Genomic DNA, 24,922 nt, shown 5'->3' on the forward strand with positions numbered 1-24,922 from the left:
TCTGGGGAGAAGCAGTGAGCTGGACTACTCACATCTTAAATCGATGTCCCACTTCAATAGTGAAAGAGATGACACCGCAAGAGTGCTGGGCTGGAGAGAAGCCTAATATTGGTCATCTAAAGGTGTTTGGCTGCGTAGGCTTCACTCATGTTCCAAGTCAAAAACGAGTGAAGCTAGACGACAGAGGGCAGATATTTGTGTTTCTTGGGATAAGTGAGGGTTCTAAGGCCTACAGGATGTACGATCCTACAACAAATCAAGTCATCGTTAGCAGGGATGTTATGTTTGATGAGGAACAAAGCTGGGATTGGGGAAGATCTCACGGTGAAGAAGAAAACGATGTACTGGTAATTGATGAAGTAGAACCAGGGGAGAGTTCTGAGAATAACTCAGAAGAAGCAGTGAGAAGTTCAGAGATAAGAGTAGAGACTGAGGAGCAAAGTGATCCGAGAGATAAAAAACTAGCTCAAACAAGACAGAGAGCTCAACCGAGATATCTGCAAGATTATGTGATTGGAGATGAAGTTGATGAAGATAATGAACAACTGAAACGACCCGACCGTTTTTTTTAAATAAATAATAATAATAATAGTAATAATAAATAAACTACAACTAGTGGTCTCATACCCACTAGCCACCTAACCACAATCACAACCAACATCGGAAATAACCAATACCAATATCCAATAATAAAAACCAATATTATAACATAAACAATATCCAATAATCAACCAACAAGAAACATAGAACCAGCAACCTAGCAATATTTCTAATGACCCAACTCTATCAACCTAACAATGTCAGACAACAACCAATCGAGTCCCTAGAACATCCTCTTCTTCATTTCCTTGATTCCACGATCACACTTTCACTTTACCTGCACCACAAACACAAATTGCAATGCATGAGTATTTTATAAACACTCAGAAGGCAATCCTCCCATCTATTGGGTTATACACAAAAGCAATAGAGACAACTCTAATCATCAACCAACAATCAACAATCAACAATAACAAACCAGGACTCTGCATCGACCGACACAAAGCATGTATCGACGGACACCAGTTGGGGTTGCGTCGACAGACACATGATATGCATCGACCGATGCAAGGTTCACTTGCATCGACCGATACTCCCATTGCATCGACCGATGCATATGCCGAGCATCGTTTTCCCCCAAAGCTTCTCGTCGGATCTTCGTTCCTACAACCACAAAACTCGATCCCAAGCCACAAGAAAGCTTCCCAATGTCCCAAACAACATTCTAACAAGCCAAACAACACATAAACAAGCAGATCAGAGAAATCTCCAGCTTAGATAAGCCATGGTCATGCACTTACCTTGGCCAAGACGATTCTGAACCTAAAACAAACAGGAAACACTTCCAGGAAGGTCCTACAACGATCCCAGCTACAGATCTCTACAGGAACAGCTTCCAATCTCCCAAAATCCTCAAGAACACACAAGAACACTTTTTTCTCTTTCTTTTCTCTCAAAAACGGCTAAACTCATTGAATGAGAGAAAACACTCGAGTTAAGAATTTTCCCTAACCCAAAACGCAGCGTTTAACTTAAACTCGTCCGCACTAAACCGGCTATGCATCGACCGATGCACTATTTCGGTTCGCGGATGTTACAACAACAATATCTAGCTCTATTCTCTGCAGAAGATGATCCAATTACGTTTTGGGAAGCTTGTAAAGAAGAAAAATGGAGAGAAGCATTGGATGCATAACTTCAGTCAATCGAGAGAAACGAAACATGGGAATTGGTTGATCTACCAGTGGGTATAAAGAAGATTGGTGTTAAGTGGGTTTACAAGACTAAGCTGAATGAGAAAGGTGAGGTTTCTAAGTTCAAAGCTAGGCTGGTGGCAAAGGGGTACTCACAAGTACATGGAGTTGATTATGGTGAAGTTTTTGCACCAGTAGCACGATGGGATACTATTCGGATGTTGTTAGTTGAGGCAGCTAAAAGAAAGTGGAGTGTGTATCAACTTGATGTCAAGAGTGCTTTTCTCCATGGTGTTTTAAAAGAAGCTGTGTTTGTGGAACAACCAGAAGGGTATGTAAAAGAAGGGGAGGAGCACAAGGTCTATAAGCTAAAAAAGGCACTTTATGGTCTGAAGCAAGCTCCAAGGGCCTGATACAGCATGATAGAAGAATACTTTATGAAAGCAGGCTTCAACAAATGCGAATATGAGCACACACTGTTCGTGAGGAGTGAAGCTGGAGGAAGAACTCTGATCGTAAGTTTATATGTCGATGATTTAATCTTCACTGGTAATGATTCAGGCATGTGTGAAGATTTCAAAATCTCAATGAAGCAAGAGTTCGAGATGACAGATCTGGGGAAGATGTCTTACTTTCTTGAGGTGGAAGTGGAGCAGAGTGAGAAAGGCATTTTCTTATGTCAAAAGAAGTATGCTGCAGAAATGCTTGCACGGTTCGGAATGGAGAATTACAATCGGGTTAATAATCCTATGGTCCCTGGAACGAAGTTATCTAAAGACATGGAAGGAGAAGATGCAGATGCGTCATTGTACAAGCAATTGATCGGGAGCCTGATGTATCTTATAGCCACAAGACCGGATATCATGTATACCGTTTGTTTCTTAAGCAGATTTATGATGCGTCCAAAGGTAGGACATATTGTTGCTGTTAAACGAGTTCTGAGATATGTCAAAGGGACCTTGAAGATGGGTTTATTGTACAAGGCTGAAGGAGAAGGCAATCTTAAAGCATCCACGGACAGTGACTACGCAGGTGATGAAGACAGTGGAAGAAGTACATCTGGGTATGCTTTTCTTATGAGTGATGCAGCAATCGCATGGAGTTCAAAGAAACAACTGGTGGTTACTTTGTCTTCGACTGAAGCAGAGTACGTTGCAGCTCTGTATGTGCAACAAAATGTCTATGGATGAAGAAGATACTCAACAGTATTAACCAAGCTGAGGAGAAATGTACGACGATCTTCTATGACAACAGTTCAACAATCAAGCTATCAAAGAATCCAGTCTTTCATGGAAGAACAAAGCACATCAAGGTTAGATTTCACTTTCTTCGTGATTTGGTGAAAGAAGAAGAAGTTAGCTTGGTTCATTGTGGAACTGAGGACCAGGTCGCTGACATCACTACAAAGCCGTTGAAGCTTGATACGTTTCTCAAGTTGATAGAGTTACTTGGAGTGCAAGAGAATTTGAGAGTCAAAGAGCAAACTGCAATGCGTTAGCCACATTCAGTTTAGGGGAGGATGTAACGCCCCCATTTCGTCCACACTGCTGAACTAACCGCGGGCCGTCCCGAAGGTTGTCACAATCAGACAACTGCTAGCGATTCGGCCAATGTTCCACCAACGAATTAGGTTCCCCAGCCAGTTCACCGGCAGCTATCTATCCGCTACGTGCGTTCCTTAGGCTTTGCAACCCTCGATACATACACGACGTTATGCTGGCCCGGACTAATCCGTACCAGCTCCACTTGTCCGAATTATGTATCAAAATAATCCATTTATTATATATAGAATAAAGTTTACAAAATCAATAACAACACAAATTAAAAGCGTTGGATCCAACTTAACAAAGAGTACGAGAATTAAAAATAACAAGAAGAAGAAAGGACTTTGCAACACAGCATGAAAACATACTATCTGATCCATTAAACTCGGTTCTACCCCCTTAAAAACTTTCTCTGCAACAAAAACAATTGTGGAGAAGGGTGAGCAATCTAAGATCACTCAGCAAGTTGGGCAACCCTCTAACATGCTATCCCCCTATAACATGCTATCTCAACACATCCAACTACCCCACAACTACCTCACAATCAAAGCACGCAATACGGAAGCTTAGCAAGCATACAACACACATAATCAATCAAGCAAGGACAAACAAGACCAGACTCGTCTAGACCTTGACTCTAACTTGGCCTCCACGTCACTTCACCTGCAATCACTGCCAAGGTGGAACAGGCTATCGTGCATCAAGATCACTTGACTGCACTTGACACCCAAGTCAGGTATCCACACCATGACTAACACAACCAGACCTCTCCCAAGGATATCACAATCAACCTGAGGAGAGCAACTTCACATCCTAAGGAACACACGTCCTAGGAAAACAACTCCACAACCTAAGGAAAACACCATCACAACCAAGGGCCCATCGATCCTCTGTTCCGTCCCAACACTCTTCTGCGTTGATACCACAAAGGCAACCAACCGGACACACTCCAAATCCTCCGTGTTGTCACCCATCCCAGGTGAAAAACCGGGTACATAGTGCTGCATCGTTATGCGGTTCAGGCTAGTAGCTAGCTAGACCCGAATTCGTCCTGCCATGAGATCCCTCTGGATTAGCTCACCGGACTTCCACACATGTCAGGAACAAAGATCAACAACCACCTTGTTCTTGAAAGAGCAAAGAAAGGACAACCACCTTTCCCACTTTAGAGATTAAACTTTATCTTCTTATATTAGGGTCCTCATATGGCTCTTTCCATACATGAGATTTTCGTATGGACTCACCAAAAATAACATCCCCTCAACTTGACCGATCTCCCATCAAGTCTAGGAGTTTAACCTCTTCTAAAAATTCATGCAAAAATAATAGTAAATTTTATATGCATGATTCAACTCCCATATTACTCAATTTAAAGTAAGAAAAATCTTACTAATTTTTCCATCGATCCCCATGACCAAGAAAAACCCAAAATCGAACATGCAAGGCATTTCACACTTGCATGTGATATTTAAAATTATTTTCCACCCTTGGAAAAATCTTAAAACCCCCAAAATCTATCATGCAAGGCATTTCACACTTGCATGAGATTTGCAAAATTATTCTTTCATCCCAAAATACTTTAAACATTTAGATCTAGCATGCAAGGCATTTCACACTTGCATCTAGTCTAAAGAAAAGTCATTTTCCCCCAAAATGCTTTAAAAACCCCTTAAAATCCCTCTTGTCTACATGCAATCTACAAATCTACATGCAACAAGGAACTAATGCAACACACAAGGGCCGATGCAAGAGCTAGAGAGCTCACACACCTCCTAACCCCCAAAATCCACAACTCACCTTAGCTTTGGAGACTTTTGGCCGATTGGAACTCCACCACACCACGCCGATCTGACAGCACTTCCTTGATCTTTAGCTCCTCTCTTCGCCGAGATCTTCTCCTCTTCCTTCTCTTCTCTCGAAATCACAAGGTTTCTTCTTTAAGAAGTTGAGAGAAAATTTGGGCAGAGTTTAATTGTCTAGAGAGGTTTTGGTCGAAAATGAGAAGCCAAGGAGGATATTTATAGCCCCTTTACTCGACTTCAAGGCTTAGCAAGTGGAAAAATTCAAGTGACAAGTGTCACATTTTTTGCATGTACTCTCCCCCACTCCCGTGTGCATCTCACTCGCTGGCAAAGGAGACTTAATCTGGCGACACATGGCGTCTCACTCCCATGTAGAGACTCTTCCACTTCCTGCGTCCCTCCATGTTTCTCTTGCGTCCCAAGCTCTCGCACTTGTCCGCAGAGATAATCACTCGTCCGCGACCCTTTCCCTCGGCAGTCCCTGGTCCTTCCGACCGTAACACTCCATTTTTCGCGAATTTCTCCGGAACTTCTCGTCCATGACACTCGGTTGTCTCATCCATCTTTGGACCTCCCGTCCCTTACGTCCGGTCCCTCTATTTCCCGCGGTACATTGACCGTTCGGTCAGTACGTGGCCATCTTGTTCCCATGGTCCGTTTTACGTCCTTTGTATCATTTTCCACGGCCGTTACTTTCCTTTTGCTTCCTTTGGTCCTTTCACCAACTTCCTTGGTCATCCATCGTCCAATGAACCGGATGTCCCAACGGTTCACGTCCGTTTTTCGGCCCTGGATCCTTCCATGACTTGGTAATTTTAACACAAGTTACTTAGGTCATTCTCAGAATTTTTCTTTTCTTTGCCTTTCTGAGATATCTCCACGTCCTTCGTACACGTTCCTCGCGTCTGGTACGTACTTCGTGATACGGGTCATTACAGAGGGTATGTTGGATTTGAAGTGGTCAAAGCAATAATAAGTCAATCCGGGTTTGTAGGAGTAGTGTGGTTAGTCACCAAGTTGTGAGTCGTGGATTAGAACGAGTCATGGGTAGTGTTAGTTGTTTTCTGCTATTTCTTTGGAGTTGAGTTTTGCTTCCTGAAGTCTCCCTATCTATATAAGGAGCAAGTTGTATTTCTCATTATTATCAATCAGAATAGCTTTGATCAATACTCTGAGTTATCTATTTTTAACAGTAATTAATTAAGGTAAAAAGAGCTTACTATTGGATGAGCTATTCCAAACATAACCAAAGATGCATCCCCAAACTAACAAAGAAAAATAGTGGAGGAAGAGAAACTTAGCCCAAACATAACCAAAACTCCACTAGAACCTAGAACTAGTATAGTTGTTTGACAAGAAAAAAAGAACTAGTATAGTTTTTGAAATGAGTGGGTTTGAATTTAATCCCATGATCACCTTCCACGCGTGATAATCACAGCCCAGTAAAATCCAAAAGGCAATTTAGGTCAAATTTGATCTAAATCAAAATGTTATTGGCGCGTGGGACAAAACACTGTGTGTATCTCTTTTTAGTTAGTTACTGTCTTAACGCAAAATCTTATTTTGGATCTTCTCGCCAGACTTGGGTGATTATCATCCAGTGAAACCCGTACCACCGTGTACTCGAACAAAACAGTACACGCGTCGTGACACGATTCGTTATTATCCATAACGAGTTCTCTGTTATCAAAAAACACAACAGGCTAAAGTCTTCTTAGCTTTTAGAAGCCCATCTCGCCGTCCATTTAGTATCGGACGGTTGTTATAAAATCACATATAAAAAAACAATAATAATAACCAAAAAAAGGTGAAGAGCGTCGCAGTAAAAGACCAGACCAGAGAGAGGGTCAGCAGTTTTTATTTTATTTTATTGTATTTCTTCTCTCTCTCTGTGTTGTGTTTGTGTTTTAAAGAAGAAGATAGATAAACAAACTGTGTTTTCGATCTTCTGGTCTCATCGAGATATTAAAAAAAAAAAAAAAATCCAGATTTTTAATATTGTGGAGTTTTGAATCTCTATCTACCTTCCGATAGAAGGAAAAGGGAACAACTTTATTTGTTTATTTTCTTCTCCATTTTACCTAAATTTTCATCCAAAGTTTCTTGTCTTCTTCTTTTTTATTGGTTTCAATCTTTGTAAGTGTCTCTCTTTTCTTTTATTTATTTGACTGTCGATGTATTACAATGGTGGTTGTGTTTTATATTTTTATTGAAGAAACACTTATCTGATTAATAGGTTTTACTCTCTTTTTTTGTTCTGATCTTCTTTTTACTGTTTTTGGATATTGTTGCTTTGTAGGGTGATTCTGGAAGCTAAGTAGCTGAGTTTAAGTTGCAGATCTTGAGGTTAGTGAGTCTTGTTTTCTACAAGTTAGGTCGGATTCGTCTTTTTTTTTTTTTTTTTGATAATAATGTTATGTGGTTTTGTTTCAATTGGTTGTTAGAAATCAGAAACTTGTATTTGATTGTTAACAAAAATGTTAATGGATATGTTTTTCCTCCTTTTGTGTGCATTTAATCTGTAAAGAAAAAGCAAAAACTCTCTCTAGTGGTTATTCTAGATTTGTTTGGTCTATTTCTGGAAGAGTTTTCAATGACTGAGCTTATCTATCTTTTTGTTGGTTGTGTTAGGTTGAGAGAGAGAGTTCGTGTTGTGTAATGGAGGAGGTAAAGGGACAAAGAGGTAGTGGAACCACAGAGGCTGATTTTGTGTTGCAATGGGGAGAGAGAAAACGAGTTAGGTGTATGAAAGTGAAGAAAGATCAAAGCCTCACAAATGGCAAATCAACTGATTGTTTGACTAAGCGTAAACTCATTTCCCGTGCTGTCTCTTCTGAGAGAGGCTCTCCTTCTCGACATCTTAACCGCCCAAACAAGTAAGTTTGATTCGATAAAAAAAAAGTGGGATGAAATGGTTTGTTTGTGAGTTATTTTTTACAAGTTTTTGATGTAAAAACATTGTTATGTTTCTGCGGCGATAGGATCACAGATTCACTAGTCAATGTGCGTAGATCTTTTGTGGCGTCACCTGAGAAGGAAGATAGGTATTATACAACTAGGGGTTTGATGGGAATAGATGACAGTGGGAAAATTATTAAGGAACCTGTGAAAGAAACCAAGAAGCATGTGTGGCCAAAGTTGTTTATAACTTTGTCAAATAAAGAGAAGGAAGAAGATTTCTTGGCTATGAAAGGTTGCAAGCTTCCTCAAAGACCTAAGAAACGAGCCAAATTGGTCCAGAAGACATTGCTTGTGAGTCCCTTTATAAACTCATCATTTGTGTTCTCCATAACTTCTTTCATCTCATGACTATGCATTATGCAGCTGGTGAGTCCAGGAGCTTGGTTATCAGATTTGTGCAAAGAGAGATATGAAGTAAGAGAGAAAAAGACTTCAAAGAAGGTATCAGATTTTTCTCTATATGTTTCTTTGTGGATGATAATGTTTATGTACTAGTAAAGATGTGTGATACATTCCTATTGTGATGTAGAGACCAAGAGGATTGAAGGCAATGGGGAGCATGGAAAGCGATTCAGAGTGAAGAATGGTCGAAGAAAAGAACTTAAAAGAGATATTTTAAGATTTTGGCGAGAAGTAGAAAGGATGTATTTCGCTTTTTCATCACATTTTCAGATGCCTCTCTTCATTACTACAAGTTAAAAATATGAGGCACTAGTATTTTTGCTGATGTTTTGCTTTCAAAGCTCATCTATCTTCTTTATCCGTCTCTTTTCTCACCTTTTGCTTGTTTTACTTGTTGATCTGCACATAGAGAATTCATGTACACAACTGCGCTTCATTTTGAGAGGTTCTAGAATCTTCATTTGGGCATGTTGAGCGAGTGTAATGAGAACTCCAAAGCCAGGTTAGAAGAGAGATATAGTGAAAGAGAACGAGAGAGAAAGAGTGCTCATATATTAGAGTCTGAATACAGATTAGTGTCTGAATATTACAATACACCAACCAAAACTGCAGCTACCAGCCTACCACTACCGAGTACCAAACCTTTACCTAACAAGTCACAACTCTCCTATTTCTCTCCTTTACTCAGTTATGAAGTAGTTATTCTACATTTGATAAATCTGTACTTGTCACAATACCTACAAATGTACATTTGATGCGTGTCTCAAGATCGAGATGAATGCCGGTGGGCCATGCCTTAAAAGTGCTTTCTCCAGTGCAATTTATCCTCTCCGCAGTAAGCTTCGCAGTGCCAATCAGGACAATAGCTAAAAGATTTCATCCCAAAGACCTCAAAGGTTCGCCAGATAATGTGATGGCCAGGTATCAGATCAGGGGCTGTTAAAGAGAGAGTTAAGTCAGAATGAGGAGGAATACTGAGTGAAAAGACCCTTGCAGAAAGGTAAAAGAAAATTACCTTCTCAAATGTTGCGTTTATCGTGGGAAAACAAGTCTTAACACTGAGACATAAGCCGTCTGGTTCCTTAAACAACACAAGCACTTGGACGATATATGGCATGCCGGTTGGTGAAAAGGAAGGAGAGAGCCATCTGACTATACGGGCACTACAAAGCTTCAAGAACAATGGATGCTTTTGTGAAGACTGAAAGGACAAAAGGTGCTTCTTCCCCTGGGTGTATAGTGGTCGGGACAATAGTATAACCCTTCGGATCAGGATCAAGAACCATTTCGCATGATATCTCCCGGGAATTCACATAGTCTGTTCCACCAACAGATTCATGAAGAAATATGTTATAAGCAGCACGACGTCCACGAGTTTTAAGAATCCTCATTCCGATATAGAACAACTGTGAATCATGGCTTGATTGGTAGTTACGAAATCCAGGAGTTGTTCTTGAGAAACCTACGCCCTGTAAGTAACATAGGGAGAATGAGCCAAAGATAGTTACATAAGAATTATAGAAAGAACAGGTTTCCATCAAGGGATAAGCATGTGCCTGAGTTAAGGTGATGAACACATGAATTGGCAAAGATGCATCAGAACCAGTCGCCCTCAGCCTGAATTGTGGATTTTGATGCCATGAGCTATAATCTTGGCAGCCACCGGCACTATAACCTCGCCATTGACCATGTACGGAGAAGCGCATCTCACGGGGGTAAACCCGACAAACATATATTGATCTGAAGTGAATCTGGAAGTCTTGCCAAGACATCCAGAATATACCTTCTTTTGACTGTTCAACATAGAATGCAAGGGATCAGTACACAATATACTTTACTGAATCAAACCATAGCATAATTACATATATTTACACGCAATTATGTGTTTGTGAGCACTATGTTTTTGTTGTCCATGTGTGTCCCCATATAAACAGTAAAGTAAACTTTTTACCAGCTTCTAAAACATCGGCCCCCTAATCGGCTAAGAGAATTCAAGGAACACAAGGAATGAGCCGTTAAGAAGTGAAGCACGAGAAACTACCTGTGGAACATGCTTCAGCTTGTGCCTCATCCTATCAGTCCACTCTGGGGATGAGTCTGACCAGGGACCATTCCATTCAACTTCATTGGCCCATGGATTTCGGATCTGAACAAGTCTGTGCCCATCGACCTCTCTCACCTGAAGAAAGACATTAAGTATGTTAAATTGCACATTACAAAATACAATGCAACCAAAGACAAATACCTGTAAGACGGAGTAAGCATGCCCTTGCACAATGCCACTGGAAGATACATGAACATCAGATCCAGATGGACTTCCAGCACCAAGTAAGAACCCCTCTTGTTTGAAGCGTAACAATTGAGACCATAATCTGCCACTTGCAAGATCTATTTGTGCTTGAGCACTCCGCAAGTCAATCTCCTCACCAGCTCCTCCGGTTAGGTCGACAAGAGCATCCTGAACCAGTCCCCCCTCCAGTGCCTCATAAGAACCATGGAGCTTGGCATATGCTTTCTCCACTATGGAGACCCAGAGTTCATTGACCTTTTTGCTAGTAGCAAAGGCTGGTTTACCAGGTGATTCACATGGGATCCAGTCATCGATCACAACAGGAACCCACTCACCCTGCAAGGAGAAAGCAATCAAACTTGAATCCTCTGATTGTACATAAATCATAGAAGAACCTGCATGAATCTACAATCAAGAGAAGAAAGCAGTGCCCTTGAAAGAATGTTTGAACCAGGAACCTGAATACAAAAACGAACAGTGTAGATCCCTTCCTCGTTGTATTCAGGAGTAATGATCACTTCAGATATTCGTGAAACCTCTGTCAAAACTGCAACGGCACTTAAGAACCAACAATCCCCCAAACGACCCTATAGAACAAGTAACCCAGTCGCAAGAATAAATCTCTAGGATCATTCTGAATGACATGCATACAAGACGGTAAATAAAAGTAATTGATCAAACCTGGCAAACATCTGAAGGATTTGCATCCCCAGAGAACAGGCAGGGACCGGAATCACTACCGTTCTCTTCCACAATGGAGTCAGGTCTCATCCATTCAGAAACAACCTGAAATTATGACAAACTCAAAAGGTTAGAGTGCCCATCAAGTCGTTAACTTTACTTGATCTATGTAAAGGCGGATTCTGTGTCCAGATACAGTCACTTTTTTTTGGTAGAATCCAGATACAATCACTTTAAGGAGTGAGGATATTTAACTAAAAAACAGAAGAAAGGAGAAAAATTACACAACCCCTACCTGCAATTTTGAAGGGGGATTCTGTGTATCCACAAATAAAGAGCGATCATTTGGAGGAAATTCCTGGTCAGTAAATTGCTTATCGCCTCGTGCAGAGAGAGCTTCTTTGACAGCCAACTCAACTGAACGCATTCTTTGATTTAAATCTTCTTCTGTCTCCATCCTGGGTTTCCTGTATCTCCTAGCAAAGGAATCAACACTCATTACAAAATCCCGACCTGATCTTCTTTTCCTCCCACTGGAATATTGTCCATCCCAATCTACGTCATCCCTATCATAGAGATCAACATCGGCAGGATCACTATCCCAACCATCGACCTGGTAAAATTAACCAACATAAATTAGTATAGCTCTAACATTGGCCTCCACAAACATCGGACTGCAAAAAAATATGCTAGCATTCAACAGGAGGAAACATACTCTGGGGGGTGAATCTGTCCATTGCCAATTATCATCAGACATATCAATCATGTCTAAGTCAGCCATGCCAATTTCTGCATGCAAAGAAGCAGCCTCGTCTTCACTTAAACATTTTCCCCAAAGGAAGACATCCATTATATGCATCTTTGATTCGACTCCATCACTATCTGATCTCCCGAATGCATCAACATCTATAGGTGGCCTAACACCCAACCATACTTCAGCTCCTTGTTCCCAAATGGCACTACCAATACTTAGAGGTAACCCAGTCTGGTAGCCATCAAATCCACCATCTATGTAACAAGTAGCTTCCCCCGCATCAGCGTCAATTGTGATTGTCACTGTATGCCACCTGTGATTGAAACCACAAAAAAATATTAATACTACAGAAATCCATGATAAAATCCGAAACTTTTGTCAAACCAGATAATGAGAAATATACATCACAAAAATCCTAGAAATAAATTCTGACAATATGGAAACTGAGGGGGAAAAGAGTTTAGACCTTCCATCAGTTATGCTGGTTGCACCAATATACCACTCTCTAGCAATGGTTGTCTGTCTCTCACCTTTTGTTATCAACCTAAGCCCAACTTGGCCAGCCTCGATTCCTTGCTCAGAACCAGCAACCAGAATCTCCCAACATACTTTCTTTTGAAATTCAGTGCCAAAAAGACATACAGGTCCAGAATCGGATTGGATCATTGCTGTAATGGAAAAGCTAATCTTCTGACTTTGACAGACACTCGAGTCTATTTGGCCGCAATGTTTACCACTTATGATAGGTTCATCATCAAGAACACAAACTGCCCCAGATATTCCACTCTGGTAATAACTTTTCTTAGTTAATTCTTCAGTAATCAGCATGATAAGAAAGTACACTTGCAATATATATATATAAATCAATTTTTAACCTGTTGTGCACGTCGGTCTAGTTGAGCAGTGCGTATCCTACGTGCAATACCCGAGACTCTCTCTCTTGCAAAGGAATCCTCAAGGACAGAATCACCCCCAACAGCACGTATTGCAGCTGCCATAGCTGCTGCCTCTCTGCTACCAGCATTAGGAATAGATGGAATAAGGGAAGCTTCGATTTCCTTCCATTTGCGCTCTTCCTTTTCCAATAAAGCTTTCCTTCTTTCTTTACCTTTGCCTTCTTCTTCACGTCTCTGCATAAGTATTTCCTCTTCCATCTCTTTCTCTCTCAGATAACTAAAGTTCACGACACAAAACAAAAAAAAAAAAAAAAAATTGATAGGCAACAGTGCAAGTGTTTAGCTTCATCAAACAACTTATTAAAAGAAACCTGTACCTCTCTTGGATAATTTCAAACTGTCTTCTATCCTCTGGCTTCCATTTACTGATTTTTCTGGCACTCAAGTCCGAGAACCCAATGCTGTCTAAGAAGAGCCGCAACCGTACCTCATCCTATATATCGTGATAATCCCGTCTCAGGCAATTGTTTGCCGCAAACATAGAGAAGAATATATGAAAATTTAGAAACAGGATTCACCTGAACTCTCTCCGCCTTAGCTGTCAAACCTAACAGTAGGAGTAAATAACCACCAAACTTGTCCCACATATATACCCCTTCTGTATCAATTGCCTCTTCCAGCGCCAAAACTCTTGCATGGGCACACATGTCTCTTCTGTAATCTACATTTGTAGGTGGTTCATGACGGAATCCTTTCCTGCATTGCATTTTGTAGAAGATCGATCCAGCAACTCTTTCTTCATTCCTGAGACGATCCCTTAACTTCATGACATCATCTCTAGGAAGAACAAAGTTCCCTGCTTTATCACGCATTGCAGAGGGGTCCCCAACCAGAAGAGCTGCCGAGCTGGCGGACCTTTGGGGAGCTGAATACGTGCCGGATAGAGCATTTCTTGTCTGTAATTATTAAGTTGAATAAGGCTTAATTAATCATACATCCCATGGAGCTCTATATTACGAGAATGTGTTGAAATAAGGCCAACAATCGAATATCAAAATAATTTGCAAGAGAGACATCAGAGTGTAACTTACTTTCGTGGCAGATCGAGATATAGCTTGCACTATAGTATCCTTGCTAAGAAAACGTACAGCAACCTCCATCATCTGAAGACCATCAGAAGGAATTAGACAAATGATTCAAATGAATCACGAACTAATAATCTATATTTTAAGGAACAAATAGTTCAAGCAACAAGATAACTAACCTCAAGACTCAAACAAGGGCGAGAAACAGCAAACCCAAAGGCTACTACAAGGGTGATAGCTGATACAGCAGCACCAGCGAACGGAGGATATATTATCAGACTAGCAACAACACCCCAGCCTTCTGTTGCCAAAGCAATTCCATACAGGACAAGAAATGCAGCACTGAAGAAATCCCGATGCAATCAATACAAAAGAATATGAGGGTCGATCAGCTTAGTCCTTTATGGTCATTATTTCAGATCAGCAGATAGCATACTATTAGGCGTACTCAAGTGGCTGAACATACCTGACATTCTTTCCACAATCCGCATGTGCATCGTAGACATATACAGGTAGTACTCTTGGAGAATATACCACAATTGGTGGGGATAGAAGAACCTAAGAAATAAATATATAGTTAATACGTTTGAAAACAGAAACAGAAAAAACCACAGTTCTGTTGAACTCACAGCTAATGCTCTTCCAGCCAACAGAGACAGGAATGTAAAATAACCAACAGATGCTCCAGCAAATGGTTTATCTGCAAAATAAGCATTTATGAAATTGCTATCTCACTAGGGTAGGTCTCACCTCTACGAAGAGTCTACAATAAGATATAAGCAATCCTCACCTTGAAACCACCCAACAAGGAATGCGGCCAAACCCAAAAGAAGGGCAAGAAAGCAGACAAAGGATGTCTGTTTCCGGGTCAAATAGAAATTGTTTGACGCCCAAAGATGGATTACACCAATTGCTACCACCATAAGGATAAGAACTAAGAGAAAAGACACGCCTATCTGTTAAACACAAAGATGTATCAGATGGAGAAAGTTCAGCCAAAAACTTTGAGAATTGTGTAGCAACTTTGCACTTACCGTCCATGGTTTGACTACAATAATCACAGCTGCTATCGCACCAATAAGAAGAAGAAGACCTATTGAAACAAAAACATATACCCCTCGAGATAGTATCCAACAATCATCCTTCCTGCAAAGAACAACCACAACACATTAAAAAGTACGATCCAGTTTAAACTGAGAGTAAGATTAAATAGGCAATGTGAAGAAATAGTCAATGCACCATTTAAGCATCCCACAGCATAATGAAAGAAGCGCCGGAATGCATGCAAGTGGAAGCAAGGCCGCAAGGAAATCACCCTTTGTGGGCAACTGATCATCTCTAGATCTCACAACTTCCAAATATGATGTTCCACAAAATGCCACGAGAACAACTAGAAAGTAGACAAAAAAGCATACAAGCATTACTTAGAATAGGAAAAAAATCCCAACCAAATGTGAGCAAACTAACAGAAACAAAAATTACCTGAGAATATCACGAGACAGACAGCAGAAGAGTGGGAAAACCTATAAGTTGCAAACCATGAAACTATTGGCAGAATGGCGGTAACTACTAAAGCAATTCCAGACGCCATTGCCCAACCAAGGTATACGGAAGATGTATATGGTGACGTGAAGTTATTTTCTCTAGCACTAAACAGCTTGTACTTCAAATCATCCAAAGGTTTAGCAGATATAATTGCACCAAGAGCAATTACGGATCCCGCAAACAATACAACACAAATCCAAAGAATAAACCCCTAAAATGAAAATAAAGTTTAGTTAGAGATATTCATTTGACAAAGAAAGATACAGGCAACTAGGTCAGGGAAAATAGACAGACCTTTATCCTGGAAGATCGTGAATCTCTTGCCTGGTCACCACATGATAACTGTGGAACCCAAAATTGGTACCCATTATGCATCCATATGGGAACAGCAATAGACAGGCACGCTGCCATGAGGGGCACAGTCAAGGATATTCCCAGGAGTACTGACGATTTACTGCAAAATTGAAGCAGGCATGAGAACATAAAAAAGTGACAATGTGAGAAAAGTTGGTAGAAGTCCAATGAATGACACAATCCTGTGACCATTGTGGCGGTAGTCCAATAGAGAAAAAAAGTCCCTATTACCTCAAGAACGAGAGTGATAATCCAACAGATGTGCTCAGCAGCCAGGCAACAAAGCCATACTGAAAACATAGAAACATAACATTATTTAGAATACTTATAACACCACACGGTATCTGCATTGTCCATAAACTAAAGAGACAAGACATACCTTGCGCGATTTTGATGTCAAGGCCATTTCTTCAACTTGAAGAGACCGAAGAAAAGCCATTATTGAACAAACAACAGGTGACAACAGCAGCACAGAGAAACCAAATTCGAACTACAATTAGATAATAAGCGAGTTAGTAAAGGTACAAATAACTTTTATTAAATATACAAGGATCACTCGAGTAATTTGTTAGTAACTTGCACCCAAAATCAGACCCAAAAAGTTCCAGAGACAAGAATCAGAGAGTGGAACTCACCTGCTGATGACTAGAGTTTATAATTGTGATGGTCTTCGGGCGAAAAATGGCGACAATAATTGTTTCGAGGATAAAGACAAGACTAAAGAGGCCCCATGCTCTCTCTGGTGTGCCCGCTACATGGTGCAGAACAAGTCTGGACAGCTTAAGCCACTTCTCTAGTCCACGGAGTCTCAATTCTTCGGATAAAGAAATCTGATTTGGCAAAGTATTGTCAACACTGTTTGAGTCAATAATTGTAATATCAGTGTTGTCGCGGTGATCTCTATCTGCATCCAAACTACTCCTCTGAAGTAGTGCCAAAATAGTTGGATCCAAGTTTTTTTCCTTCAACATTACAGCAAAGTTAGGGTCCAGACCCTTGTCTTGCAGCAAACTAGTCAGTTCAAGATCACCTTCTTTTGCTTTCTTTTTAAGTATCGAGGCTATCCTAGGATCGTTTAACTGGTCCTGGAAAGCAAGGGCCAAATTCAAATCCAAAAGCTGCTGGTTTGCAGAATTCGATGTGCTAGACTCGTAACCTTGGCTATCAAGACCACTGCTAGAACAAACAACAAGAGTGTTATTCTGATCAGAAGCTTTATCCAGAAAATAGGAAGTTCCTGCTTCGGGCTCTTGGACCACAGAACGACATGAACTACTACGTAAACCTAAGCTTGGTCTTCCGCTTTCTACACTTTTGTCGCTATTGATACCCTCCTGAGAGCTGCCTGTTCGAGTTAGATTGTCAGCCGTGCACAATTCTGCAGTACGATTGGCTTCATTAGTACAACCAGCATGGCCAGCATCGATACTACTACTTTTCATACTGGAGCCACAACCATCTGAAGAACTTGATGAACTATTCTGCTCCTTTCTCCGAAAACCTTCTCTCAAGCGGATCACTGTGCTCTGTAAGGCATCTCTTCTTGCAGCTGATGGGTCTGTTATTGATAGATGCCGGGAAACAGCAGCACCTGATAGAACTGATGCTACGAAAATGTAACTAATACAATGCCCTAGGTACCTGCAACAACAGAAAGGATAATAACTTTCATGCCATGAAGGGGCAACCTTTAGATCTATAAATAAGTAACAAGCTTTTTAGCACAGATACAAACCAGTAGTGTATGCCAAAACATATTAGGAAAAGACGGGAAATGCCAGCAACAAAAAGTGCCAGAACACGATTCTGAAGAAGCTTAAACCCATACAAGCACGCCCCAATATTCCAGTCTACATGAAAATATTAAGCAGGAAGATGAGTTGAGAAATAATTAAATAACCTGCTTCTACTCCAAATATATGTACATAATTTTTATCTTTTTACCAAGAACAATAACGGCAGCTGATGTAATTCCTCCAAGCCAACGTGATTCCCTAGCTGTGAGGCCATATAGGACTGAGTAGGCAAGGAGAACTACAAGTGAACCCAGGTACAGGAGGCCAAGATGTGAAGCTCTACAAATATGCAAGACAAAAATGTTTATAAACCATCTTCAAGGGACAAAACAGGTAGGCCAAAATTGCAGCTGATTGATAAAAATATGACCAAGAACATATCCGCACTCAGTAAACAAATTATAACACCATCCATAACACCTCTATTGGGAAAAAAAGAAAAAGCTAGAGAGTAACGGCAAAATTACTAGCCCTGAATCCTGTTCAGATTTAGGTTGATTCCAAATATGCAGTAGTTTGTTGATTGTAAAATTCAGGAACAATCATTAAACAAGGGGGCAGCTATGCCAAGAATTAAAGAATTTCTAGGTAGAGAGCAACAAAAACTTACCTGCTGGTTTGCCGGGGATATAATTCATTGGGATCAGGTGGTTCTGGCAAACAAGCCACAGGACCCACTTCTATACAATCTGAATAAGCAAATTTATATGCCCTCCTTACATATTCGTCCACATCTAACCCATTTCCTGCGGTGATGGAAAATTTTCAAACAATTTCAACTTCTTCAATTGAGGTTGGAAGTCAAAACGTATGCATGTTTATCAATATGGAAAATTTTCTTAGAGCTATTACAAAGGATTGAATAGACAGATCAAGTTGAATACACCGCAATTGAATGTTGATTAAGGACTGGGAAACTTTACCATTAAAGACCATGCGGCAGATAAATAGCATGTTGATTGCCAACGCAATTGCTGATACACCGAAAAAGAAACCAGAAGGAGAATATTGCTGAGATGCATGTGCACCAGCCGTAACATAGACAGCACAAAGTTCATACGCACAGAGTAAGGCAACACCAAGAAGGAGAAGTAAAGCGACAGCTCCTGTTTAGTCAAAGGAGAATGTAAGAAAGAAGTTCAATAGTTCATTCACAGTAAGTATTGACGAGTCAGGTATGTTCTCCTCTGTTCCCATTCATACATCGGATACTTCATACACTACCACTACGTGCCACCACTATTATCAATCATACAACGCCAGTTGAATGTTGTGAAATTAAGTCAGAAAATAGTTGATTGTAAACATACTTGAGCTTTGCCACTGGGTCCTCCACCAAAGCATGATTGAGTAGAATGCCAGTAAAAGAGCAGTTCCAGCCATTATTATCGCAAGCCCAATGATATCTCGATCCAAAATCACAATCAGCCAGGAACCCCATCCGATCAAGATTGCAATAGGGGATACTACCACAATCCAAGCAAAAAGGGATAGAACACCACATAGTGCATCAAGTTGAGGACCTTGGAAGACTTTTGGCCATTTTCTAGCAAAGATCCAGCTGCAAAGATAGAACACATTCCAAAATCATTCACTCAACTAAGGCTCTAGGTCAATACTACACAGGAAAAAGTAACTCTATGAAGCGCCATATACAACAACAACACCTAGAGCTGCCGAAAGATATATGAATGGAGTTAGTTACCTATAAAGCCGCCATGGCCGCCAATTCACAGCCCAGAGTATCCAAAACGAACCGGAACCGAAAACCGTGAAAAGGGTACCCGAAATTAAACAAGCAAGTAAGACTCCTCGCTCATCCCCTTCCATGGCTTCTTCTCCCACCTACAACACCATGCAACTCGGAAATCAAAATTCTATCACAGGGAAGTTTAAAAAAAAACAAAGCTTGCGCACAAATCATAGAATGCGCAGCTTCAATTCCAACCAGCTTAAGCTCAATTTCGCAAAATCCAGCTCAAAATTTAGAAACTTTACCTACTTGACCGAAGTGAGCTTACTGTGCAGTGGCATCGAAGCAGAAAGAATCCCTTAATAAAAATCGAAACTTTGAGCAGCCCACAAGCAAACTTGGGTACAGATTTGGCTCACTAGGGTTTTAAAATCAAGAAGGAATCAAGCTGTAAAGTAGAGTAAGAAAAGAGAAAGCAAGAAACAGCAAAGCTAAGGCTCACTGAAGAGCTTGAGAAAAGAGGAAATTAACTTCCTTTTTCTAGGGTTTGTTCTTGCTTTCTCTGTAAAAATGTTGAAACTTTTTTTTTGAATAAAAATCTTCAGAGAATTTGTTCTCTCAGGTTTTTGGGGGAATGGATAGAGAGAGAAGGTGAGATTAAAACCCTACCCTTTGAATGTGTGAACCCGTCCGTAGCTACAACAACACACAAAAAAAGAAAAAAAAGCTACAACCTTTTTTCTCACTCTCTCTCTCTCTTCCTCAAAGAGACGACGTATTGTAGAGAGAGAAAAGTTCTTTGTGGAAAAAAAATAAAAAAACAATTAAATAAATAAAAGCTATGAGCACTGTCCGAACAAAGGCTACACGCGTGTTTGGAATCCACGTACCAATGGTGAATCGAGTGATGGAAACGCTTTGAGTGATTATTTGGTGAGTGAGAAATGGAATGATTTATAGATACGGATTTAGCTAATTTAAGATTTGTCAAAAAAAGACTTACAAGTTACATCTGTTCTTAATTGTTTTTTTTTAATCTGCATTTTATATATGTGTTATCTAATTACACACAATTTGTTTTTTAACAACAAAGATAAAATAACCTATTGAAGAAAGAATTGTTAACATAAATAATCACTAATCAGGTGCAGTTGAGTACGAACTTATCGTGCTAATCTATCTGCAAGCACATTTGCAGTCTTTGAGATCAAAATCAAAGAAAAATTTGAAAATTCTTCCATATCCACTTTGATGTCGTTGAGATAAGCAAAAAAAGTCAGTCAGTTGGACGGTAGATCTTCACTAAATCTTAGCAGTCAATGAGAACAACTACCTTCCTAAAAAAACCCACACAAAGACTTCTATCTCAACGTAAAGTGGTGAATAAGTTTTATTTTTACATGAATAACGAATATAATGATTTTAAAAACTATATTAGAAAATAGTACTAATAGAGAATAAAGAAAAAAACAATTAAGAAGACAAAAATGATAAGATAGTACATAATCCATGAATATAGATAGTATACTAAACATGTTTTAAGTAAGTCAATTCAGGTTATAGGCTCAAAGCTCATAACCAGGAAAAAAGAAGTGGAAGATCAATGTCTCTGTCACCAAAATTTTAAATTATTTAACTATATAATACAATAAGAAATTTGAATTTTTTAACATGATTTCGTTTTTCAAAATTCTTTAATCCCAATTTTAAGCCGATTAAGTCAAACGTAGTCTACTGAACCTACAAGAAGACCATATTGATTTTCAAAAGACAGATCTAGAATAATCAAACGGAGAAATTTATATATATAGATAGTTTTTTCACTTTAAAAATTAGCTTATGTAAAATATTCAAATATTATCAAATAAAAACTTTTGTAATTTATGATCAAAAGATATATTAGAAGGTTAAAGCAAAGTTATGTTGTAGATTCAGTATATGTGTGTAATGTGTACTTAACTTCATAATGCTCATTTATGAAACTTGATTTCCGTTGGAACTTTATTGTGAAAAAGTGGGGGAAAAAAGTAAATATCATTTACCCATTTGCAAAAAGATCATCATCCAAAGAGACATTTCATGAATTAGTCATCACTTTTATATCCTTTTCCCCCCTCTCTCTCTAAAGAAATCAAATTTACTAAAAGGTGATGAGAAAACAAAAATTAAATATCTAATTGTCAAAAGAGGAAATTAGAGAGTAGGTTTCATGAAGATTCAGCCAAAAGTAACTTTTAATTTCCTGAAATTATTTGTTAATAAGAGTGAGAAAGAGAGATTCATTCACTTGATTAAACAAATCACAGTACAGAGGAAACAAAGTAAGATTACACTAAGGGCCAAAAGTTTCTGAGTTTTCAAAGAAACTTAAGCCACGCCTTTCCTCTTCCCCACCTACTTACATGGAGAAAAAGACACCCAAACTTTTACCATTACATAACTTTTAACCATCCCTAAAACTACCAAAGAAGGCGGATTGAGTGAGTGTGTGTAGAAAGAAACATGGTGAATTCACAAGACAAATGGACCCGAGAGACGAGTCAGTACTACTTGGTGTCTAGTTTATGGACACTTCTGGTTTTTACCAGGACCTCCATAGTAAAAGTAATGGCCCCAATCATCATTGCTTCCGGTTTGAACATCATAACAGTTAGACTGTTCAGTGAATGTTCCAAGTCCTTTAGGTGCCTTGAGGTTGTTTGACCCATCAACCACCTGGATGTTCCTGAAGTAACTTGCTTTGCTAAAGCCTTCTTCTGGAAATCGACCACTGCCCATTTGCGTTGAAGTATGCTGACCATCTGACTGCGAGTTCACCACTTCTCCTCCCCATTCAATCATCGATGCACTTTCCGTCAAGTAGGAGAAGAGAAACGATGGCCAGTAGCCTAAAACATAGCCGTTCCCAAATTGCATCCACCAATGTCCCTCTTTCGGATCCTGTGACAAAGTTAACAGACCATTTTATTTTCATTGTGTTTTGGACTGCATTAAACTTATCTCTTTCTCAATTCTCTTTATGGCAACAGCATACCTTCCAGATCAGAATACTGATATCGTACTGCGAATTACGATATCCAGAGACTGGGGAAATACTTGCTCCCATTGCTATGTCGCTGTTGATTTGAATAAAACCCGAGCAAAGAAGATTGTAGCAACCAGTAGCTTGATATGCATCACTCTGCAAATGATTGCCAACGTTAGAAAAAGTGAGAAATGTAAGCTAAAACAAAAAAAGCTCATAACCATAAGAACTTGATAATGTGGGAGTTTCAGGATCTTACAGTCCAGTAAGTGAAGAGTCTTGTGTTATTGTCACCATATAGATCCGGGCTCACCTGTAGTAAAAGCAACAGGAATCAATACACTAAACATGAAAACCATATTCACAGATGTTTATTGATGAGATAACAATGCCGTACCTGCCAACCAGCTTCAATGCTGTTAAGATCTTGTCCGAACGAGCCACCAAGAAGCCATATCTGTGACAAACTGAACTCATTCTGCTGCTGAATCTTTGGCTCCCACACATTGATAGTCGCCTTAGCTCCATAGTACTTATCTCCTTCCACATACGCTATGGCATGCTACAAGTCAAGAAACCAAAACATAGAACACATTCTCAGATCAAGAAATATGCAAAACAAAAAAAAAGAAGGAAACTTTACAGATCCACACTAGACTCACCTGGTGACCACTTTGATTAATAAGGTCGGGTTCTGCAGATTTAGGCAAAGGAACACTCCTACGCTTCTTCTTGCCATATCTTTTAACTGAACTAGCCCTCAAAACATCATCTTCCTTTGTCCTCCTCATGGGAATGGTTCCTTCAGGACATGTACCATATCGATGCCACAACTGAGGGATATGCCCTTCTTTCTCATTTGATTTAGGAGCAGACACTTTGTTGTCATCAAAGAGTCCTTCAGGATGGTAATTAGGCTTCATCTAAAGAAACCAAAGTAAATTAAAAACTATCAGCACTTACATAAAACACAAACTACAAAAGCCAGATCTAAAATCAGTTTTTGGTTTAGTCTCTCAAGACCTGAATCTTGTGATCTTTGAGGAAAGGATGGTCAAAAGCTGGTTGCTTTGAGAGAGGAATACAGTCAATCATATCACCATCTGGGCTCTGTTTAACCACACAAAGATATACATAAACATTCAAAGTCAGAAACTTTCAACATTTTACTAGTAAGCAATTCAAAACTGTAATGTAATGAGAGAAAACGAGAAGATCCTTAATTATGACTCTGAATCTTTTTATGAAATCTCGGGACAAAGTTTATTAATTTTTTTTCAATTTAAGAGTTTTAGAACAAATAAAAAAAGTAATTATGTGTACTAGGAGAGAGAAATAAGGAAATCATCAGATTATGATAATGTTTTCTCCTTACTTCCTTTTATTACCTAATCAGAAGAAACCAATCCAAATAGAAAACACCAAAAACGAAAGATTAGACTTTTACCTGAATGCTCTTGACAGCAGGTTTGTTCAACCTGTTCAAATGCTTCTTCACTTCAAACTTCTGCTTCGATACGCCGGACCTTGCGGCGCATGATAGCGAGACGAAACCACAAAGAAGTAAACACGCTATAGCTAACTTCACCGTGCTAATACGCACCACTCCTCCTCCCATTGTCGCCAAAATAAAAACACTATTTTCGTCTCTACTGAAGCTTCAAAACCCCCTAAAAAAAAAGAAAAAGAAACCTTAAAGAGAAGAAGAAGAGAAGCGCTCACACAGCAGGAGAATCAAATGATAATGTTGTAACTGGTTAGGGACAAAGATTGAAAGGTGGGTCTGGTTTAGTTTTCTCGCAATAATCCAAACCACACAGATCAAAATCAAAACTTTTTTCTACTTCGTCTCTCTCTCTTTCTCAACAATTCACACAATACAACACAGAAGAGGCTTTCACTTTCTCTCTCTTATCACTTCACTTTCCCCCATCTATCTCGCCATATCTGTCTATTTTTTTAATTACTTTTTTTTACCCTTTCTCTCCCTCTCTAGAATTATTATCTCCAATAAAAATATTAAAATCTTTTCTCCTTTCCCAATTAGCTTTTTCTTCATAAAAATAATTCCTTTTATGACGAATATTGCTCCTTTTTTTATTAAACGTTTTTATTTTAATACCTTTTCTAAATATTTTTGTTAAAGTAGATATTAAAATATATATTGGTACATGAAGACCCTATATCTTAGGTGTACAATTGAATATAGACATGCGATATTGAAAATGACTTGAACCAAGTTTTGCTATAGTGTAGGTTGCATAGGACCCCAAAATATTGATGGAAATTGATAAATAAATAACAATTTGAAATGGATTGTAAAAAATGGTAGTAAGAAAAATAAAAAGGAATCTGGTGGAA

The 24,922-nt window shown here is 39.4% G+C and overlaps 3 protein-coding genes across 5 annotated transcripts; 1 reads left to right on the plus strand and 2 right to left on the minus strand.

Annotated features, from left to right (window-relative positions):
• Positions 1-6,880: 6,880 nt before the first annotated feature.
• On the plus strand, positions 6,881-8,802 carry LOC109124473 (uncharacterized). Of its 2 annotated transcripts, none has more exons than XM_010464079.3 (6): positions 6,881-7,215; positions 7,379-7,425; positions 7,711-7,955; positions 8,061-8,331; positions 8,404-8,481; positions 8,570-8,802. In XM_010464079.3, exons 3-6 carry the CDS (start codon positions 7,738-7,740, stop codon positions 8,618-8,620), a joined length of 618 nt encoding a protein of 205 aa, XP_010462381.1. In that variant the 5' UTR covers positions 6,881-7,215; positions 7,379-7,425; positions 7,711-7,737; the 3' UTR covers positions 8,621-8,802. The 2 variants fall into 2 exon arrangements, with proteins under 2 accessions (XP_010462381.1, XP_087340145.1); XM_087484019.1 differs by having other exon boundaries at positions 6,917-7,215; positions 7,379-7,429; positions 7,717-7,955.
• A 160-nt stretch (positions 8,803-8,962) lies between these two features.
• On the minus strand, positions 8,963-20,341 carry LOC104744171 (calpain-type cysteine protease DEK1). Its single transcript, XM_087484018.1, has 32 exons — positions 19,842-20,341; positions 19,549-19,688; positions 19,154-19,404; positions 18,767-18,949; positions 18,454-18,589; positions 17,992-18,122; positions 17,783-17,897; positions 16,683-17,688; positions 16,427-16,537; positions 16,279-16,337; positions 15,988-16,147; positions 15,631-15,904; positions 15,388-15,538; positions 15,183-15,294; positions 14,939-15,104; positions 14,778-14,848; positions 14,615-14,706; positions 14,328-14,490; positions 14,155-14,226; positions 13,642-14,019; positions 13,441-13,556; positions 13,043-13,340; positions 12,634-12,953; positions 12,129-12,480; positions 11,709-12,026; positions 11,414-11,518; positions 11,191-11,319; positions 10,688-11,068; positions 10,484-10,621; positions 9,999-10,235; positions 9,458-9,911; positions 8,963-9,378 (listed from the first exon to the last, which is right to left on the minus strand). Exons 2-31 carry the CDS (start codon positions 19,671-19,673, stop codon positions 9,606-9,608), a joined length of 6,456 nt encoding a protein of 2,151 aa, XP_087340144.1. The 5' UTR covers positions 19,674-19,688; positions 19,842-20,341; the 3' UTR covers positions 8,963-9,378; positions 9,458-9,605.
• A 1,458-nt stretch (positions 20,342-21,799) lies between these two features.
• On the minus strand, positions 21,800-24,694 carry LOC104742975 (protein neprosin). 2 transcript variants are annotated; one of them, XM_019236316.2, is made up of 8 exons: positions 24,316-24,694; positions 24,009-24,231; positions 23,585-23,671; positions 23,224-23,484; positions 22,959-23,123; positions 22,821-22,874; positions 22,571-22,717; positions 21,800-22,476 (listed from the first exon to the last, which is right to left on the minus strand). In XM_019236316.2, exons 2-8 carry the CDS (start codon positions 24,177-24,179, stop codon positions 22,099-22,101), a joined length of 1,263 nt encoding a protein of 420 aa, XP_019091861.1. In that variant the 5' UTR covers positions 24,180-24,231; positions 24,316-24,694; the 3' UTR covers positions 21,800-22,098. The 2 variants fall into 2 exon arrangements, with proteins under 2 accessions (XP_019091861.1, XP_087340150.1); XM_087484024.1 differs by having other exon boundaries at positions 24,009-24,690.
• Positions 24,695-24,922: the final 228 nt, after the last annotated feature.

This window comes from Camelina sativa, chromosome 14 (assembly GCF_030686135.1).
Source record: "Camelina sativa cultivar CO46 ecotype springtype chromosome 14, ASM3068613v1".
Taxonomy (NCBI): domain Eukaryota; kingdom Viridiplantae; phylum Streptophyta; class Magnoliopsida; order Brassicales; family Brassicaceae; genus Camelina; species Camelina sativa.

Bases quoted from the DNA above. Each gene is read 5' to 3' on its own strand.
- LOC109124473 (XM_010464079.3), top strand. From the start codon at position 7,738: ATGGAGGAGGTAAAGGGACAAAGAGGTAGTGGAACCACAGAGGCTGAT. The intron at 7,956-8,060 runs GTAAGTTTGATT...CTGCGGCGATAG, and splicing joins CATCTTAACCGCCCAAACAA to GATCACAGATTCACTAGTCA. The intron at 8,332-8,403 runs GTGAGTCCCTTT...TGCATTATGCAG, and splicing joins TGGTCCAGAAGACATTGCTT to CTGGTGAGTCCAGGAGCTTG.
- LOC104744171 (XM_087484018.1), bottom strand. From the start codon at position 19,673: ATGGAAGGGGATGAGCGAGGAGTCTTACTTGCTTGTTTAATTTCGGGT. The intron at 16,338-16,426 runs GTATGTCTTGTC...CTATGTTTTCAG, and splicing joins TGACATCAAAATCGCGCAAG to TATGGCTTTGTTGCCTGGCT. The intron at 10,622-10,687 runs GTATTTGTCTTT...GTCTTTCTTCAG, and splicing joins ATGCTTACTCCGTCTTACAG to GTGAGAGAGGTCGATGGGCA.
- LOC104742975 (XM_019236316.2), bottom strand. From the start codon at position 24,179: ATGGGAGGAGGAGTGGTGCGTATTAGCACGGTGAAGTTAGCTATAGCG. The intron at 23,485-23,584 runs GTCTTGAGAGAC...TGGTTTCTTTAG, and splicing joins TCAAAGATCACAAGATTCAG to ATGAAGCCTAATTACCATCC. The intron at 23,124-23,223 runs GTGAGTCTAGTG...CTTGACTTGTAG, and splicing joins TTAATCAAAGTGGTCACCAG to CATGCCATAGCGTATGTGGA.